At 35.6% G+C, this 18,757-nt stretch overlaps 3 protein-coding genes and 1 non-coding gene across 5 annotated transcripts; 3 read left to right on the forward strand and 1 right to left on the reverse strand.

The window, feature by feature from the left end:
* Nucleotides 1–2,623: 2,623 nt before the first annotated feature.
* LOC106101651 (ankyrin repeat domain-containing protein 29-like) lies at nt 2,624–13,098 on the reverse strand. 2 transcript variants are annotated; one of them, XM_013280958.1, is made up of 10 exons: nt 12,868–13,098; nt 8,787–8,901; nt 7,712–7,866; nt 7,095–7,227; nt 6,264–6,446; nt 5,771–5,876; nt 4,749–4,886; nt 4,025–4,116; nt 3,687–3,836; nt 2,624–3,303 (listed from the first exon to the last, which is right to left on the reverse strand). In XM_013280958.1, exons 2-10 carry the CDS (start codon nt 8,895–8,897, stop codon nt 2,983–2,985), a joined length of 1,389 nt encoding a protein of 462 aa, XP_013136412.1. In that variant the 5' UTR covers nt 8,898–8,901; nt 12,868–13,098; the 3' UTR covers nt 2,624–2,982. The 2 variants fall into 2 exon arrangements, with proteins under 2 accessions (XP_013136412.1, XP_013136413.1); XM_013280959.1 differs by lacking the exon at nt 12,868–13,098 and adding an exon at nt 10,229–10,393.
* Nucleotides 11,445–18,721, forward strand: LOC106101653. Its single transcript, XM_013280961.1, has 6 exons — nt 11,445–11,480; nt 13,122–13,232; nt 14,642–14,825; nt 15,017–15,189; nt 15,435–15,601; nt 18,520–18,721. The coding sequence occupies exons 3-6, from the start codon at nt 14,645–14,647 to the stop codon at nt 18,719–18,721; spliced, it is 723 nt and encodes a 240-aa protein (XP_013136415.1). The 5' UTR covers nt 11,445–11,480; nt 13,122–13,232; nt 14,642–14,644.
* Trnak-cuu lies at nt 12,127–12,199 on the forward strand. Its single transcript has one exon. It is a non-coding gene; the product is annotated as a tRNA-Lys (tRNA).
* On the forward strand, nt 16,922–18,357 carry LOC106101652 (leucine-rich repeat-containing protein 34-like). Its single transcript, XM_013280960.1, has one exon. It carries the CDS (start codon nt 16,988–16,990, stop codon nt 18,317–18,319), a length of 1,332 nt encoding a protein of 443 aa, XP_013136414.1. The 5' UTR covers nt 16,922–16,987; the 3' UTR covers nt 18,320–18,357.
* Nucleotides 18,722–18,757: the final 36 nt, after the last annotated feature.

Consider the following 18,757-nt stretch of genomic DNA (forward strand, 5'->3'; position numbering starts at 1 on the left):
TGTAAAGTGTTGCCTGCCAGTATACAAACATATAAAAACTCCAACATAAGGCATTTTTAGTTTGGTTATTTGACATGAGAAAAATGTCAAAAGCATTTTATTTTTCTGAACAATTGTAACCTCCATAGATTACAAATAGGTGTACTTAGCCGAGCACTGAGTACTTTGAAGAAATAATTTTAGTTTCTTTTTGGTTAGTTAATATTAAAATAAAACAACATATGATCTTATTAGAAAATGTATTCAACTTTAAAAATTGTATTTCACATTTATTTTAAAAAGATCCAACAATTGGTTAAGATGGTCCTTGAAAAGAATTTAACAAATAAACATTAACCTAAAACTGAGGATGCATTTACGTTTTGTTTTTCTCTTTCAACTTTTCCAATTGTTGCCTGAAATATAAATAGAATATAATTTATTTGCTGGCTAATGATTAAGAAAACAGACGGTATAAATTAGAGATTTAATATAACAATTTACGTTAAAGAGCGCTTTTTATTTATTATACAAAGTTAAATTATACCGCGAAAAATAACCCAAAACTACTCACTTCAGTTGTTGATTGAAATCGTCCTGAACGACGTCGTCCTCCCAGTTATCTTCCCAAACGGATACTTCCTCATCATCAGCGTCTTCTGTGCCCCAATCTGATAAATTTTAAGGAAATTTAGTAACAAATTCAAACACAATTTTAGTCGGTTGAAAATTGCTTACTTTCGGTAGGGAATTCTTCAAATTCATCGTCTTCTTCTAAGAGACCAAGATCCACCTTTTGTTTGTCAGTCATTGTTAATAGAGAATGTCTTAAAATTCAATTAACTTTGTTATATTCGATAGGAAAATCACAGAAAACTTCTTTACAAAATTCAGTTGTTATGGAAATAATTTGACAATTAGACGCATGCGAAATTCAAAGTCATTGTTCACAGTGTTGCCATGTGAATATGTTTCAACACAGTTTGATTTCAAAACAAATCTTCTTTCCTATGGACCCTTTTCATCAACTTGTTCAGCATTTTAACAATCACCAAATCTAAAACAAAACCATAAAAACATTAACATTTTAATGGGCAGGCGATTACACATGACATTATGTGCCTAGTTGATAATCGCCATTTTGGAACTCTACGAGATGGGACAATGTAGCTCGTATCGATACCACTGGTCTGCAACTACATTCTCCTTTTAGAAAATGATTCATAAATGTGGAGATTCTAATGAATATGGTTTCATTGTTTTTTTTTTTATCATGTCTATAAAAATTAAAATTTTCAGATCTTTTCGGAATTCCCTAACTTGATATCGAGAACATTTTATCTATAGTAATATGCGGAAAGATTTGTATTTTTATATCTATTGAAATAACTCGAAAACTATTGGGTCAATTTAAAATATTCTTTCACAGTTAGAAAGGTCATTTATAGGAACATTAAATTGATCCGTCATTTTCGAAGTAGTTCTTTCATTTTTAAATTTGTATGTTATCAAAACCAAAGAAATAAATTTGTTGTAACTAACATTTTTATTATTACTTAATAATAGTGAACTAACAACTACTAGTTATTATGGACTGAATTAAACGGCTTAAATGGACTTACACAAAGAGAAGCCGATAGCTGCATCATTCCTAACAGACTCTAAACGATTTAAAAACATCCAATTGGCACTTTAATCACTTTGTTGTAGACTTTTTCAGTCTTAGGTTTTTATTTGGTATTTTACGTCCGAAACAACCTTCCATTGTGCAGAACTCTCTTACAAAGTATTTCCTACTACTTTATTAGAAACTATATTACAAAGTATTTACTACTACCAAGTAAAATTCTCAAAGCAGCCCATAGTCAAACACCAACATCTTTACCACATTTATACTAATATTATAAAGAGGAAAGATTTGTATTTTTGTATGTATTGAAATAGCTCAAAAACTACTGGGCCGATATCAACATTTCTTTTACCGTTAAAATACTGCGTTATCAGTGGGTATCATGGAGTATATTTTTTATATCTAAGCGGATGAAGTCGCGAGCAACAGCTAGTGTTAAATAAAAAGACCATATATGACACACATTTATTTACTCTTAAAATAATAGAGAAATTACATATGTTTTTGATACATAATGCTTCAGTCACAAATACAAGTCTTAAATTCTAAAATTTATCACAATATATCACATTATAAGTGCAATCAGAATACTAAAAGCATAAAATATTTTAATAGCGATAATCTTGAATAGGTAAACATTTAAATAATATAAAAACACTTTAACATCTTTACTGCGGCAAGTAAAATAATAATTCTTCGTATGGTGCGGCGGCGGGCCAAAATGCGCCCCCAATGATTCCGCCAGTGCGCGGCAGGTCTTTCTACCAGCACTAGGATATAATAAATTGCTATAACTTTGTGGAAACATAATGTATATATAATATTTATGTAATGTTACCTGAGATAATCGTTTCACACTAGTAATTTGCTTTCTTTGTCCGCACCAGCTTAAGTATCTCGGCAGGCCGATATCGGCCTGTTACGCAGTGAGCGTGTTAACAAGATATCAGAATATTAATTTTATTCGATCTTATTTAACAATTACAAATATATTGCTTCAGAGAATACATTTTTAAGTGAATATTTATAACAAATTCTTCATTTACATTGAAATATTGTCTCTCGTAGAAAAAAACAAATTGAATTTGCGAAACATACAATATCCAAATGTATAGTAACATATTTTTATGACATTCTTAATTACTTTAAATAGCGTTACATGACAAAAATGAATATTAATCAATAAAAATCGATACAAACATATACTTGAATCGAACTTAATCGAATTGCGTCAAAATTTCGAATCGAATGAGATTCTCCCAAAAATCGCGGAGTTAGCTCCAAACCTGGCAACCCAGATTGCCAGATTAAAAAATCGGCTAAAGAAAGTCTTTAGCCAATAAAAATACATCCAAAATTGTTATAAAGTCCGTTTAACGACATTCAAAAAGCAAGTATTGGTGGAGGATATCTGGTATTTCCAGAGTCTTGACAATATCAACCAAATCCGTACCAAAATATTTACGTAGGAATATTCTGGTTTGAGCTAACAAGGTAATAGGGTTCTTAGCTCGGTCGATTAAAGCTTCTTTTTGTATAGCAGTAAGGGTGGAATTCCTCTTTATCATGCAGAGATCAAAAGATTCAGCAGCTTCTAGAAGGATATAGAAGATGTGCTCATACTGCTCGGAGGTAACGTTCTGTAAGTGGTTCAGGATACCGTCGGGGTCACGAAACTGAGTTTTCATTATTACCTGGAACAACGAAATTTAATATTGTTTAAACATATATTGTTAGGGTTGCATTATTGCCGCATACTTGAATTTCTTATTGTGTTGCCAGTATTTATAAATATATGGTAGTGATAGAAACAGAGACAAACCGACTATTTTCGCCTTTACATTTTTTTTTAAAAACTCAATAAAAAAGATATTCAGATACTCCTCGTATTATGACCTTCGTCGAGGTCAAGGGGAAGAGAGGGTAAGTGGGGTTTGTGTGGAAAGAAGTCCAGAGGGGTAGGTTTCCCCCTAAAAATTGTAAGATGTTATAGAAATTAAAATTACTTTAAAAAGACGTTATTGGTAGCTGCATCTAGACCTAGCCTAGAACATCGAGTGTCGTCTATAATACTTACTCGTGCACCATAACGAAGCAGCAGCGAGACAATAGCAGCGCTGGGTTCCACGTTACTGGCGAGGTACTCTGCCAGCGCTGGCCGCAGTTGCGCGCCGTCCTCCTCGTTTAATACTTTGAGGTTAGGATCAGCACCGCTCGCCAGTAACAACTGTCATCAAACAATATACTTAATTACTGGTTTGCGTTATATCAAAAAATGGTTTAACCATTTGTGCTACCATATGGGGGTTATAATGAATTCTATATACATACATAAAAATAATTCTAATTACTAACAAAAAAATTGCCCTTATGCGTCAGGTGGGTAAAAACAGGAAAACCTTGATTTTTACTTACTTTAACAATTTCCTTCCTGTTGTCGATGTTGTCAGAACAAGCGACATGCAGCGGAGACCCGATCACTGAGCTGGACGCGTTCACGTGCGCTCCTGAAATGGTAGCATTTTTAATATATGGCAACATTATTTAGACCTCTTCGCCCAGCGCCCACTGATCTTTAACAGTGTTAAGAAGAAAATTAGTATTGCGCTATAGGACTGGCACATCACTAGATTATCGGCATAAACGTCCGTCCCTATCTAACTGTCAATGTCATTCAGACGTATAATATCGCGCCGTTCTGGTGGAATCAACATAACTGAGTGTCTAAATTCATTACGCTAGTTACAATTATATTGTTTAAAAATAGATAGTTGTTCAGAATTATATTATAGTTAATTTAGTTGGCTTGAAAATTATATTTATTCCTTTATTTATTCTATATCTATCTTTAATTAGGTCCAATGCAATTTTTTTAAAAGATAAAGGAATGCAACACGAAAAATAAATAAGTATAAAATACCTGTTCTTTTATACGGATATTTTTAGAGTCGCCACTTCGCCACTAAGTATAAGAGGGTCTATCTATTCTCTCATCAAATGTTTATTTTATTATTTGAGTGACGACATAATCGTAGCGTCATTGATATGGGTTTTGTAGTACTTTACGCCCGTTATCCATACAAATGTAATTTCAACAATGTAAAAGTGTTTATGTATTTCGTGATAATGTGATTATTACCCGCAGCCATGAGCATCCGCACCATAGCGACGTCCCCCTTCAGTATGGCGAGGTCGAGCGCGCTCGGCTTGTTGAGCTCCGCCGCGTAGTTGACGCGCCCGCCTTGCTTTATTATTAGATTCACCATGTCGGGGTTGCCTGATATAAAAATAAAATTTTACTAATAATAAACTATTGAACAGATCTTGATGTAGCATAGATTCAGATTTTTTTTTATAACATAAGGTGGTAAACGAGCAAGCGGCCACCTGAATTCGCCAAAATGGCGAAGCGACCGCTGCCCATAGACTTCCGCAATTGGTGATGCGTTACCTACCCTTATCCAACAGAGGAGGAGACGCACATGAAAAGAATATCTTCCCTTCCTATGTATCTCCTCCTCCGTCAAATCCACTTCCCCTTCCCATCCTCTCCTTATAAGAAAAGGGCGGTAAAGAGAAAGAGACTTAAATTAGGCCTCCGGCACCACACTCATCAGACGAAACACGGAATTGCTTCCATTTGACGTCTCTCTTCTGTGTGGTAGTGGTATTACACCGGGCGTGCCCTGCAGTGCTAACATGTTAAAGCGGGCACTACCACTGTTAAATGATTTAATGATGATTTGGAAGAACACATAGGCTACTGACCATTGTTTTTTTTTTCCGCGTACGACAGCTAGTTAAAGATGAAGACTAGCATTTGTCTGCGACTTCGTCTGTGCGGAATTAAAAAAGAAAAGTGTTCTTCCAGACTATCTACATATATGCCACATAGATCTGTCGGTTAGTCTAGTTTAGGCTCTTAACGTCTATCCGTTCATACTTTCGCATTTCTAAGTATTAGTTAGTTTATAATACTAGCTGTCGCCTGCGATTCCGTCTGTACTGAATTGAAAACAAGTAAATTAGTCAGTGTTCTTACAGATTGTGTTCTAATCCTTTGAGTTTCATTGAGATCCGTGTTGACACAGTAACATCCATACATCCAAACTTTCGCATTCACAATATTAGCATAATTAGATATATTATAAAAACAATTACCACTTAAAACGGCATAATGCATGACGGTTCTATAATCATTTCTGGCGTCGGCCATCGCGTTCACATCAGCACCGTGGCTGATCAGCAGCAGCACTGCTTCTATACCCTGGAATGGAAAAGAACAATTTTTAAACTAAGTAATTGATATTTTTTATATTATTTTTACATTAAAAAGCAAGTGACTACCCTCAATTCGCCAAAAAGCTAAGTGGTCTCTGCCTTTACATATACGTTATCTTTCATCAACAAAGAAGGAGACAGGAAAAGGATATATCCTCTACCCATGCTTCCCATTTCCCGCCATTTCTTCATCACTTGTCATCCGTTTTCCCTTCCCATCCTTCCTTTCTAGGAAAAGGGTAGAAAGTACACTAAAATTAGGCCTCCATCATGCACTTAGCACACGAAAAATGAAAAAAAAACCATCTCTCGTTTGGGCAGGGGACTTTTACTTGTTGCCTCTGCAAGTAACCTTTTACCGTTTTGTGCTTACCCGTTTCTGCCTGGCCGCCTTCATGAGCGGCGTGAGTCCAGCGCGGTCGCGGGAGTCAGGGTTGGCTCCGAACGACAGCAGCAGCTCCAGGTACTCCGGGTCCGACACCAGGTTGATCTCCGCGCCGAAGAAGTACCGCTTGTTGGGGTCCGCGCCGTGGTCCAGCAGCAGGCGGGCTACCTCCTGACAAAGAAAACACTTTGTCCTTTTGACCAAACTATCGCACAACTGTTGTCTCGCTTTGCTATGAGCTTAAATGGCGAGCACAACGTTTTTCGTTGTGCAACTAAACAGTTGAAGGCAGCGAAATAATCGACGATCGCACAACTGTTGTGCGATGATTTGGTCAACAGTGTGTGCCCGCTTTCACAAATAGTTTTAATTACTTCAAAATCACACATATTATTTACCATTCGTTTGTTTTTGCAAATTCTTTGAAGTAAAAATAATTACTTGTGCAAGATTGTCATGTTCTTCCATAACAAACAGTTTAATCATTTTCACTGAGCGAGAAACAGTAATTCTCTGGTATATCTTAATATTATTAGTTAACGAAGTGAACAGACGAGAGTTTTATTCTGCTCTATCATTCGAGACTACGAGAATTCATAAACTCTCCTACGTTACTGTTCTCTGTTCAATAACATATTTGGTCAATTTGACCATATATTTTACAGACGGAATCACCTGTGGAAGATCTAAAAATTCAATATAAACATTGTATGTTTAATGGTACCAAGCTGTGTTACCACAATTATGTAAAACTGTTTTGCTGAAATAAGTAAAAAAAAAAAACTATAATATGTACCGTACAATGAATTTATGACTTACATAGTGTTTGTTCCTGATAGCCAGTCGTAAGGGTTCATCGCAGAGTGTGGTGCGCGGGAACTGCTCCCCGCTGTCCGCGCGGTAGTCCACTGCTGCGCCGCTCTGCAGCAGCAGGCGGACCAGCTCCGTATACCTAGAGAACAGAAGAGAACATAAATACAGTAGCAGAAGACGAATCATAAGAGTCAAAAACTACAAAATATGTAGGACCTATGGTACAATTATGGGAATATAACTAACGATGACTGTTGTAAATGCTTTAAGAATTACACCAGGACTATACAATAAAGATGTTTCTGTTCTGTCTTTATTAAAACCAGCTGTTATTAAAAAAAATAGTAATAACATCGCTTTTTGTATTGAAATAACTCAAAAACTACTGGACGAATTAAAAAAATCTTGCACCATTAAAAGCTATATTATCACTGAGTAACCATAGGCTATATTTTAACTATTTTTTACAATTTGACCCGTGCAAAAACGCGAGCAACAGATAGTAATATGAGTATAGATAAAGAAGTGCAAAGGGATAAGAAAGATATATCCTAGATACAGAAGAGACAGGATGAAGATAGACAAAGTCTCTCAATATTTATCTAGACAGGCGTGTAGTATACCCATGTTCAGCTGCGAGATGCAGAGCACTGTAGCCGCAGTCATCCCGCGCGTTCACATCTCCGCCGCGCACCAGCAGCAGCCGCGTCGCCTCCAGGTGCCGCTGCCAGATGGCGTAGTGCAGCGGCCGCAAGCCCTGCGTCACCGGCTCGTTCACCTACACATACGAGGAGCTTCCACACATCACCCAAGTTAATCAAACCATTACCTCCTTGGTCTTTTTAATGTATAATAGACGAAACTCTGAAACAATCGATACAGTTACAGTGGTAGTGCCCCCTATAACATCTTAGCACTGCAGGGCCGGCACGCCCGGTGTAATACCACGACCACACAGAAGACAGGCATGAAATGGAAGCAATTCCGTGTTTCGTCTGATGAGTGTGGTGCCGGAGGCCTAATTTAAATCCCTTTCTCTTCTTTTAAGGAGAGGATGGGAAGAGGAAGTGGATTTGACGGAGGAGGAGATGCATAGGAAGGGCAAATATCCTCTTTATGTGCGTCTCCTCCTCTGTCGGATAAGGGTAGGCAACGCATCTGCAATTGCGGATGTCTATGGGCAGCGGTCGCTTCGCCATTTTGGCGGATTTAGGTGGCCCATCTTATGTTATAAAAAAAAAAGATATGTCATCCATACTTCTAATACTGTTCATAAGTTTCATCATGGTATGGATGAGCGACGAGAGGATGGGGATATAAACCAGAAAGTGTTAAGATTTAATGTGGATGGCTACAAAGGTAGAAGACCGAAAAGAATATGGATGGTTTGTGTCAAAGCGGATATGCTTGACGACTGATAGAAATGTATGGAAGACCTAGGATAAGGAAAAGTTGATGACGACCATCCATGTACGTCGTCGCCAGAGGAAAGCAGAAAGGTGCAGCTGGCCTCCCGATAAAGTATTAAAAAATGTTAATATTATGGTAGATGCTACTCGAAATCATTAGCTGGCGTCGTTCGTGCCATTGTTAAAGCACTTTTTAAATCTTTCAAATTAATATTAAATTTTTTTTTTTTGGGTTTCCGCAACCTCGGATGTATACAGAATCTCGTTATGCCATCTAAAGTGTCCTAACCTTGGCTCCGCAGGCGAGCAGTATTCTTATCTCGTCCAACGGCACCATGCGGATGATGGAGTCAGCCAGTTCGCGCTGCAGCGACTTCCCCGATATCACCTCTGACGGCATCTTGCTGTAGACAACAATAATAAATTGACAGCATGGTAAAGGAAAACATCGTGAAAGAAGTAAAAAAAAGAGAGTTACATCACATTTATTCACACTGGTACAGCATGGATAACTAAGACCTAACCAGTCCAATACGCTAAGTCGTAACGGCTTTAGCACCACTAGAGGGCGATATCTACAACGCCCCTCTTTTTTACCACCATTGGAAGGGGTTAACAAGCCTAAGTGAGACTGAAATTCGCAGAGTTGGCTCCTAGGGCATTAACACACTAACAAAGATAGGAGGCGCGCCACAAATCAGAGTCAGCTGACTTAATTTCTGTCGTGATCGAATCGAATATTGAGTGCAATAAACAGAAATAGCCCTGCACGTGTATGACACCACGCGCGCCTGTCTCGCATCGCAGGTTGACTACGCGACTGTTTTGTAAACATATGACGACGCTACAATTAAAACAAAACAAAACGTTTTCCCGCCAGATCACAACAAAATACGAAAACGAAGCCCGTTCGAAATTTGAATTCCTTTCTGAAAGCCGGAATCCCTTCTGCTTGAAAGAAAGTACTTAAGGAGACCATTAGAAGAGTATACTAGCTTTCGCCCGCGACTACGTCCACGGGGAATTAAAAAAAAACAAAAGTGAATAGCCTATGTGTTCTTCCAGAATATCCTCTACACCTACACCAAACATCAACGAAACCCGTTCAGCCGTTTAGGCTACAAACTCTAACAAACATCCATCCATCCATTTATTTAAACTTTCGCATTTATAATATTAGTATGATTTTACATGTTAAATCTAAACCAAGGGTTCTTTTCTTTCCTTTTAACTGCAAAATAAAATGATTACATTTCTTAAGAGAAATAAAAGATCGTTTTATTTGTAAAGTTTTGTTGTGATTGGACACAGATTATATTATCTATTTAAATACAACCATCCTACGCAATACGTCTGATGTCGAAACACAAACCCCTGTTTAACATCTACATCGGGCACCTCGCCTAATCTGTTACGTACATCGATCGAAGTAAATTATTTATCGAAGTAAAACATAAGGATAGTAAGATTGTAAAATCTTATTTCATCCTTATGAAGCCAAATTTATTGTTGAAAGACATAATTTTATGTCATTCGTTTCATTCAAATATTAACTAGCAGACCACAAAATTTTTAAAACGTTTTTATTAAACTCAAAAACCCTTTTTGCGATTAACGGATATATTTAAATATCAGGTCTTTTATAAAGAAGAAGTCTTTTATTATGAATTTTTTATAGAAAAATGTTCAAATACGATTTATATATTGGATTTTGTTCATCTTAATACTTACAAACAAGGAAACAAACAAGTCCATGCGTTCACGCATTATCCTTTGCCATCAACAAAGATGGCGTTTTTCCAACACGAAAGAGCGGGAACAATACGCGCCAAAGAAGCTTACGTCAGGGAATTTCTTCGTAATTGTAATGTCACTGGTTTAGAATTTTTCCTCAATTTTAAAACGCAAATTGTCTTTTGTTCTGACATGTATGGTTTTTTAATTTTTGTTTGACAGTAGTTTTTTTTTCAACTTGCCAGTGACAAACTTAATTAAGTTTTTAATTGAATTTACGCAGTCTAAATCGAAACTCTTGTACATTAACGTATTCGTTTTCTGTTTTATAAAAAAGTAGGAATTTTACGAGTGTAAGCATAATGATTAGTAAAAGTAAGAAGTACAAAGCTTTATAGTTAAACGAAGAACAATAATTTAAAGTTTGCAAAACTTGCGCAATTGGTTATAAAATCATAAAATACTTTCTGCGCAATTTAAAATGTGTGCATAATTTTTATGCAAAGAAATCGTTTTCGGAAATCTCTTTAATAACAGGAAACCCCGAAACCGATTTAACCACATTTCAATTTTGGAATATTTCCAATCATTCAGTCGTCAGTCAAAAAGAAACTCTACGGTTATTATTATTTTGTTTACTGTCTAAAGTTCAAGAAGATTCAGGCGCTGTTTTCGATATTCAATGAACAGCAAGAAAGGTTATTTTTGGCGCCATAATGGGGTTTGTTTGAACACAATAACACGTGGTTTTTACATTTACAAACATGTTTTGATTTGAACTGCGTTTTAATAATTCTTTGCTCCTAATAATACTCAAATACACATTTGTTTTAATGGTTTATTTTTACAGTGAATATGTACTGTTGTTTGTTATTGTTATTTCAGTTTTTCGTGGACAATTCGAGGGATGTTCAAGCAATGGTTGATTTGTATTGTTCCTATTGACATCTTATTGTTTATGTATAATTTTCCAAGACAAATATTGTAGTCACATCTTAATTTAGTTAGCCGACATAGCGTCTGTTTGGTTTGCCAAATTCTGACGTGTTGTCATGGATACCCACTATATAACGTGACCTTGATGATTCTGACGCAACCGTGATGTCAAACATTGCCAATAAATTGCCTATACGGCTTTAAACATGTATTACCAAGTGGAAATAACATTACGACCTTTAGATGCTAGATTATTAAAATAATTGTTGCAATCTGAGGAAAACTGGCAATTAAAAAAAAAGTTTTTTTGGAGGTTAGTTGGGGTTATAATTTAATAAATGAAAATCAATGACTTATTGTGGTGTATGTGAGCCTTCTGCGCTTTTCTTAAATCTTGTCACCATTTAGAGTTTGGCTTGAATTTTTTTTATTTAAATATCTTCTAAATTGGAACATGCGTCAAAGATGTCGGAAAGTAAAACAAAATGGCGGATATAAATAGCCGTCTAGAAAGTTCTTTGCCCTTAACCTTGAAATCGAAAAGCGTGGAGTAAATTTTTACTTTTTCTGTTTTCACAGAATGACAAAGGAAATTTAAACGCACTTTGCTTTTTTTATATTTACAAATTAATTCAAATGTACTCATCAAAAAGTGCACGCTCATTCCATATTTTAATTTCTAAGTCAACAAACTTATTAGGTAGAATATTTGTGTAATTGATATGTTACAATACTAAAATAAACTACGAAGTTTGGTATTACACTTCCGCCGGAAAGTTTAAATATCGGTAATAGTTGCAGTAAATATTCTACTCTAAATAGGGAAAATAAATTACACAACTAATAAAAGTAAACGAAGAGTCTGAATGAACTTTTTTAGTATGAATTTCTCTGTTTTGTTACTGAAGTTTTGAGGTTATTCCGTTATAGGAAATAGTTATTTTGTTATCCTAGCGTAAGCCCGGCTAGCTCAGTCGGTAGAGCATGAGACTCTTAATCTCAGGGTCGTGGGTTCGAGCCCCACGTTGGGCGCATTATTTTGGTTTACGTTGAGTTGATTTTTTTTATCTTTCAGTAATGCTCATCAATTTTCTCACTACAAAATATTAATTATCTGTTCTAGATTCAGTGAGATCAAAGCTGTTTTTTTTTATTTTTTTTTTAAATGTGGACTACTTTTGTATGACAAACATTTTTAAATAGGTCAACGTTTTGAAAGCGTCGCATATTATGGAAAAGCAATGCGCACTCTGGTTTACAAACACACACCCACGCAGTGCCGTTGTTTTGTGATATTGGCCTCCAAAAGAGATTTATTTGGCGTCAAATTTATATCGAGATTAAGGAACTGGGAACATCTTTATGGTACTTAAACTGTCGCAAAAAAAACATTTGAAAAGAAAGAAAATCCATTTTAAAATTTGTTCGTAACTACAAAATTTTCAGTCATTTTTAATTCATCGATTACAATAACTAACATAAGACTACATGCTATATTTTATCGAGTAAAAAACTTCCAACTAAAACGGTACAGTTATTTAGCTTTGACACAAATAATTAGAATCTTTCTTTATTTTTTTTTAAATTATGATTTTATATGAATGACAAATATAAAAAAGAACTGATTTGAATAAAAGAGATTGATTTATTTATTCTGTTTACTTAATTTAATATTTCTGCAATTAATTACATTACCTTACCTTTAATTTTAGCAAAAGTAGAAGTCCAAAGTGATTCCACTCGGATGAATCCTCACAAAGCCTTTGTCTTTCCCCCGATTCGACCGAAAGTATAGTTTTTCCCGCGCTGAACGAAAAAACGTCAACTAAACAAATCTTTAACTTTCTTTATTGATTTGTAATTTGTAAATAATATTTGTAATGTTTATCAATATAATATTTTTCAATAATAATACGTGTGTTCAGTTTTGTATTCACAAGTGAACTGTTTTCAGCGGAGGCGGGATAACAGACCTGCTGGAGGAAAGCCAAGATGGCGCCTCGCCAAGTACGAAGTACAAACCATGCGTTGAATCTTAGGGTAAAAGCACCCGTCTTAGATACAGGTAAAATAATGATATTAGTTAAATTCTGGTAGTGATGATTTTGTTTTATTTAGGGGTATAACCATGATTTATTAAAATATGGATTATATATATATTTTTTCGTTTAAAAAAAGAGGGAATAGAAGAAATATTTCATCACAAAGAATTTATTTCATAAAATTATAATGTAAAAAGGAATCTTTGTACTGTAGTAGAAGTGCGAGTAATTGGTTGAAACTTCAAACTTTTTCCATACAAGTTTATCATGTCAATAATGAGGGCGTTTACCTTACACAATAAAACGCACGTGAGGTACACGAAGCGCACTTTGTGTACACCTGCGGGAACAAAGATGTGGCTGACGACTGAACCGATGATTGATCTCATTGCGAGACGAGAAACAATGATAACACAAACCATTTCCATTTGATATTTGTGCAATGGTGATTCTATTAACAAACATATCTCGATAAATATAATCCAATCTTACTCAAACTCAAAATATATCCGAGTTTATACCTTTTTGATATCATCACCATAGTAAAATTGTGTCAGTCCAATCCAATGCAGGATGCCATTCCCTATGCCTAATATGCGGTACGTATCCATTTTTTTTAATTAAAATATCAAAGCTCATAGAGATGTATGAAGGAATTATGATTACTGGCATATTTTGTTCCCAACGTAGGGAAAATGGATGTGACGACGTGTAATATAAGTAAATTTAAATGCAATAAAGTGCTTAAGCCTCCAATATTCACCCGATCCGAATTCCCTTCGACACGACATAACGATATAATCATAGAAGGCAATACGAATTTAAATACGGTTTAAGGGATTAAATTAGCTTATGACGGCATTTTGTAAGGTACGTTGTACACCGAGCGGAAAATTCTATAACAATATTCGTGTTTGAAAGTTTTTTCTTTTGCTTTTGTACACGTTTGATAATAAGATCTAGTTTAATTGGGTTTAAAATGCTTTTTGTACTGTTAATTTATGCAACAGGCTTTATTTCTATTTGTTAAATGAAATAAAACGATTGTTAGAAAAATATGAAGTACGATAGCAGAATGAGACGGGCAGTGTTAAACTTAATCAATCTATCAGTGTGCCACGAACTTACACTTACCCCAAAGACGTCGTCAGGTCGCCTTCGGGCACAGTCGCGGGGTTGATCGCCAATTTGTCGGGTGTCCGGAACCCAGTGGCAGTTAGCATACATCTCAGGTTTGAATCTTAGTGGTAAGTGAAATACTTAGTTGTAGAGTTGCTTTGACTTTCTTTAAATTTATTTTTGGTGTGCTAGAAATTTAATAGTTTTTTTTTAAATATTCTCTTTATCGAGTAACACGTCCGGGTCTTCTGTAGACCTTAAGACACCTGAACCGCTTTGCATATCATTGGTCAATGTAAACACTTTCCTTTAGACCATGGTATACACTCGTCCTTCGTCCGTACCCTACCCCAATGTGTGGCATCGCTTCACCATCCGCCGGCACGGCACCACCGCCAGCCTGCGTGTGCAGGACCTCACCGAAGAAAAGCATGATGCCGCACTAGCTCTACTTTCCAAGCATTTTACCGCAGATGAACCACCATGCAAGTATATAGGTAAGTACATAAAGGACTGATCCTGAACTAGGATACTAGGTTTATAAAAAGTATCATCTTCTTTCGAAGTTCGACGCTCATTAGGGCAACTTGCATTCATGATACCGCGGTCCTAAAAAGGGTGCAAAATCCCACACATTGTGACACACAACGAAATACCTTACAGTATTAAAACAGAACTATCCTTCCAGGTATTAACAACTACCCCACAGCAGTAGCGGAGTTGCAGGCTCTATGGAGGAAGACGATGAAGGATAGATTGTCAGTGGTGTGCGTGGAGGACAAAGACGACGGATCCTCTGTACTAGTGGGGGTCAATGTCCTCACTGTTGTCTGCAAGGACGACAAGGATGAGCCCATCAAGGTAACAACAAATTTTTGCAACAGCCAAAGTCAGCAAAACAAAAGTATCTTAAACTGGCTGTTGCATGCGACGTTGTTCGAAATTTATAAATAATACCTTAGCTTTCTAATGGTGAAAGAATTTTTTATATCGGCCCAGTAGTTTTTGAGTCATTTCAATACATACAAAAATACAAATCTTTCACCTTTATATTATTAGTTTTTGTTGTCAATTATCATGGAATTCTATGAGGTGGTATTTTCCAGACGGACGATAAGATCTGGGCGAAGTTGTTCGGCGCTGTGGAGCTGGTGGGCCGGAGTGTGGACATATTTGAACACTACGGCGTGGATTCATACCTGACCGCCTACGGGCTGGTCGTGGCTCCCGAATGGAGAGGCTGTCATATAGGCAAGGAGATATTGAAAGCGAGGTAATTATGATTAACACAGAAGATTTCATATCATATCGATAAGATGAGCGCGATTTGACTAAACTATCGCATAACTGTTGTGCGATTGTCGATTGTTTTGCAACCAATTCAATTGTTGCTCCATATAAGCTCATAGAAATCAAAATTAAATAATTGTGCGAAAGCTTAGTCAAAGGCGTGCGCGCTCTATAGAGACTTGGAAAAGGGATATAAGCAAGCGATCACAAAAATAAAAGTATCTTTTCAATAAAATCTAAACGATCCTCAAAAAAGGTAAAATTTTCTTAATTTAAAATTCTTATAATAAACTTTTGACATGAAGTTTTTTTGCATTTTGATGACTTTAATAATTTGGATGTCGCACACGTCAATTATTGGTTATTTTACCATAAGTCTACTACGGATATCTTTAAAGGTCTCCAATTATTGCATTCATTAACATATTGTTGGTAACAGGTATAAAAATCGCTTAATCTATATTTAATCGTTGATATCATATTATATTCGTTGATATCATTTAATCGTTGGTACATTAGCATCGGTATTTTCATTTTCGACATTTAATAAACGCGAGAGAAATGAGGAATTTATCGTCGGTCGGTAAGAATTCCTCGGATTCCCGCCGACGTGTCCCGCGCTTATTGAATACCGCCATCTAGCGTGACTAAGGGGTCGATATCATATGAATCTTCATAGAAATAACTCCATAACTATCTGGCATAATTAAATTTATTCTCACTCATTTCAGAGGACCTTTATTTAATTTATTACTTTAAACTTCTACTAGCTGTTGCTCGCGACTTCGCCCGCGTGAAACTTAAAAATATTAAATAACTTAAAAATAAAAATAATTACCAGTGTCCCCCCACATACAGTAAACGATTCTATAACATTGTTACATTGTTGATGATTCCACGTTATAGTTCGCGTTATAAGAATCAACGTACAACTGGGCAGGGCCATAAATCACATTATAGCAGGTTCTTATTTTAAAAACTGTTTGGAATTTCAATTTTAGTTCAGTTCGATTTATAAGGAGTAATTTTCGCGCTATATGGAGGTACTTTTGTTACCTTTCTTCACGGTACTTTTCAGTCGACAGCCACAAGAGGATTCAAAATCCCTTTGTAGGAGACAAACTTTTAATAGCGTTCGCGTATTAAAACTGTTTACAAAAAATGTTTTGTTTGTGCGGGTTACATTTTTTAAACTTGGATAATGATTTTTCTAAAATATATCGCTATTATAATCCTTATAGGTTTGTTTATGATTTATTAATCTCTATGGCTTCTATATGTCAAAAAAATATTGACACAACAACGTATCAACTGTCAATTTATACAAATTATACATTTTAATTTATAGGTTTACATGTAAATTCTAGCTATGGTTACGAATACGACGGTTCAAAAAAAGAAATGCATTTGCAATAAAGAAGAGCTTTTAAAAAAGATAACTGGCGAGCCACCGCCATTGCCGATCGGAGAAGTTAATAAAATACGTTTGAACTTGTTCACGGAAAGGAATTCTGACGGTACTGGGTATTTAATACTTAGAGGAAAGGATTTACACGACAGATATAAAAGAAGAATAAAGGATTTAGATATAACAGCTATTTACCTTTACATCAGAGAAATTCCCAGAAGAATAACCAAGGTCGATCTATGCTACAACCAACTCACTGATCGAGGCTTCTTTAATTTACTAAAACGTTTACTAATCAAAGGCAGATCGAGTATTATAGACTTAAATATTATGAACAACAACATAACCTATAAATCAATCGAATATTTAGCTCAGTACGCGAAGTATATTAAATTAAAAAGATTAAGAATAAATGGCAACGATTTGGGTACGGACAGTGGTAAATTTCTTGCACAACTTTTGAAAGAAAATGATACAATCGAGTTCCTAGATTTAGGGGAAACTGGACAGACGTTGACCAGTGTGGCGGAAATTATAGCGGCCTTTAGAAATGATAACGAAGGAAATACGACTGTGAAAGTTTTGGATTTAAGCAGGGTTAATCCGTTATTTAACCGTTATTCATACGAAACAAAATGGCTGGCTTATCATATTGAATTTTTACTTGAAAGAAATTCTAATGTAATAGAATTACATTTGCAGAAAAATCAATTTATAGCGCATGATATGGAGTACTTTGTTAGAGGTCTGAGAAATAATGCGACACTTCGCTATTTAAACCTTGGATATAACAGAATAGGTGACTATGGTGCGGAATTATTAGCTAAATACTTATCAGAAGCGCCTCAGTTAATATTTTTAAATATAGCTGGTAACGGAATTCATGATATTGGCGCGAAAGCGTTGAGTTACGGGTTGCCATATTCAAATATAAGAGCGTTAGATATTTCACAGAATAAAATATCGAATGACGGAGTTATGGATTTATTGTATACTATTAAAAAGAAAGTTTTCTTGAGATATTTGAATATTTGGGGTAACGAATTAAAACATACAAGTTGCGAAATTATACAAAGGATGCTAATGAGTGGGGTACTAGATCAAAGCACATTTGATGTGAAAATTTACGAAGTTGATGAAGTATTTTACGCGGCGTATTATCCTAATCCTGCTGATAGAAGTAAACATTTTTATTATTGTGAATTAGAATATGGATACGCGCAGCCGATCTACCATATCCAGAGAAATGTGTTGCCAGAAAAGAGAGGGAAAATATTTACCAAATATATGTAAATGCTCTACTAGCATTTTGGATGTTTTATTTAATATATTGAATAAAATTAATTAATGTTATGCTTGTACTATTTTTTATTTCATCACACATCTTAGCCTGTATTTCTGTTTATTTTTTAGGTTTACAGACTACTTTAGAATGAAGTTTATTGACTTCTTTGTTTTTTTCTATAATTTTAATAAACATTGCTTATCCCTAGGGTCCCCCTGTGCAAGGCGCTAGGTATCAAAGTAACAGCCACGGTGTTTACTGCAGCCGCTTCTCAAGCTGTTGCTAAGAAGGCGGGCTTTGCTGATTTGTTCGAAATAACTTATGAAGAACTGGCAAAAAAGGGTTTTGCATTTCCCGGAGTGGAAGAAGACACTAAATCCTCGAAGCTGATGGCTCTGGTCATTAATTAATCTGCGACTTTTACATTCCAGTATTGCCATTTTTTA

This window comes from Papilio polytes, unplaced genomic scaffold (genome assembly GCF_000836215.1).
Source record: "Papilio polytes unplaced genomic scaffold, Ppol_1.0 DF823969.1, whole genome shotgun sequence".
NCBI lineage: Eukaryota > Metazoa > Arthropoda > Insecta > Lepidoptera > Papilionidae > Papilio > Papilio polytes.

Bases quoted from the DNA above. Each gene is read 5' to 3' on its own strand.
- LOC106101651 (XM_013280958.1), bottom strand. From the start codon at position 8,897: ATGCCGTCAGAGGTGATATCGGGGAAGTCGCTGCAGCGCGAACTGGCT. The intron at 7,867-8,786 runs GTTAGGACACTT...TCGTATGTGTAG, and splicing joins TGCTCGCCTGCGGAGCCAAG to GTGAACGAGCCGGTGACGCA. The intron at 3,837-4,024 runs GTAAGTAAAAAT...GTTTGATGACAG, and splicing joins ACAGGAAGGAAATTGTTAAA to TTGTTACTGGCGAGCGGTGC.
- LOC106101653 (XM_013280961.1), top strand. From the start codon at position 14,645: ATGGTATACACTCGTCCTTCGTCCGTACCCTACCCCAATGTGTGGCAT. The intron at 14,826-15,016 runs GTAAGTACATAA...CTATCCTTCCAG, and splicing joins ACCACCATGCAAGTATATAG to GTATTAACAACTACCCCACA. The intron at 15,190-15,434 runs GTAACAACAAAT...GGTATTTTCCAG, and splicing joins ACAAGGATGAGCCCATCAAG to ACGGACGATAAGATCTGGGC.
- LOC106101652 (XM_013280960.1), top strand. From the start codon at position 16,988: ATGGTTACGAATACGACGGTTCAAAAAAAGAAATGCATTTGCAATAAA.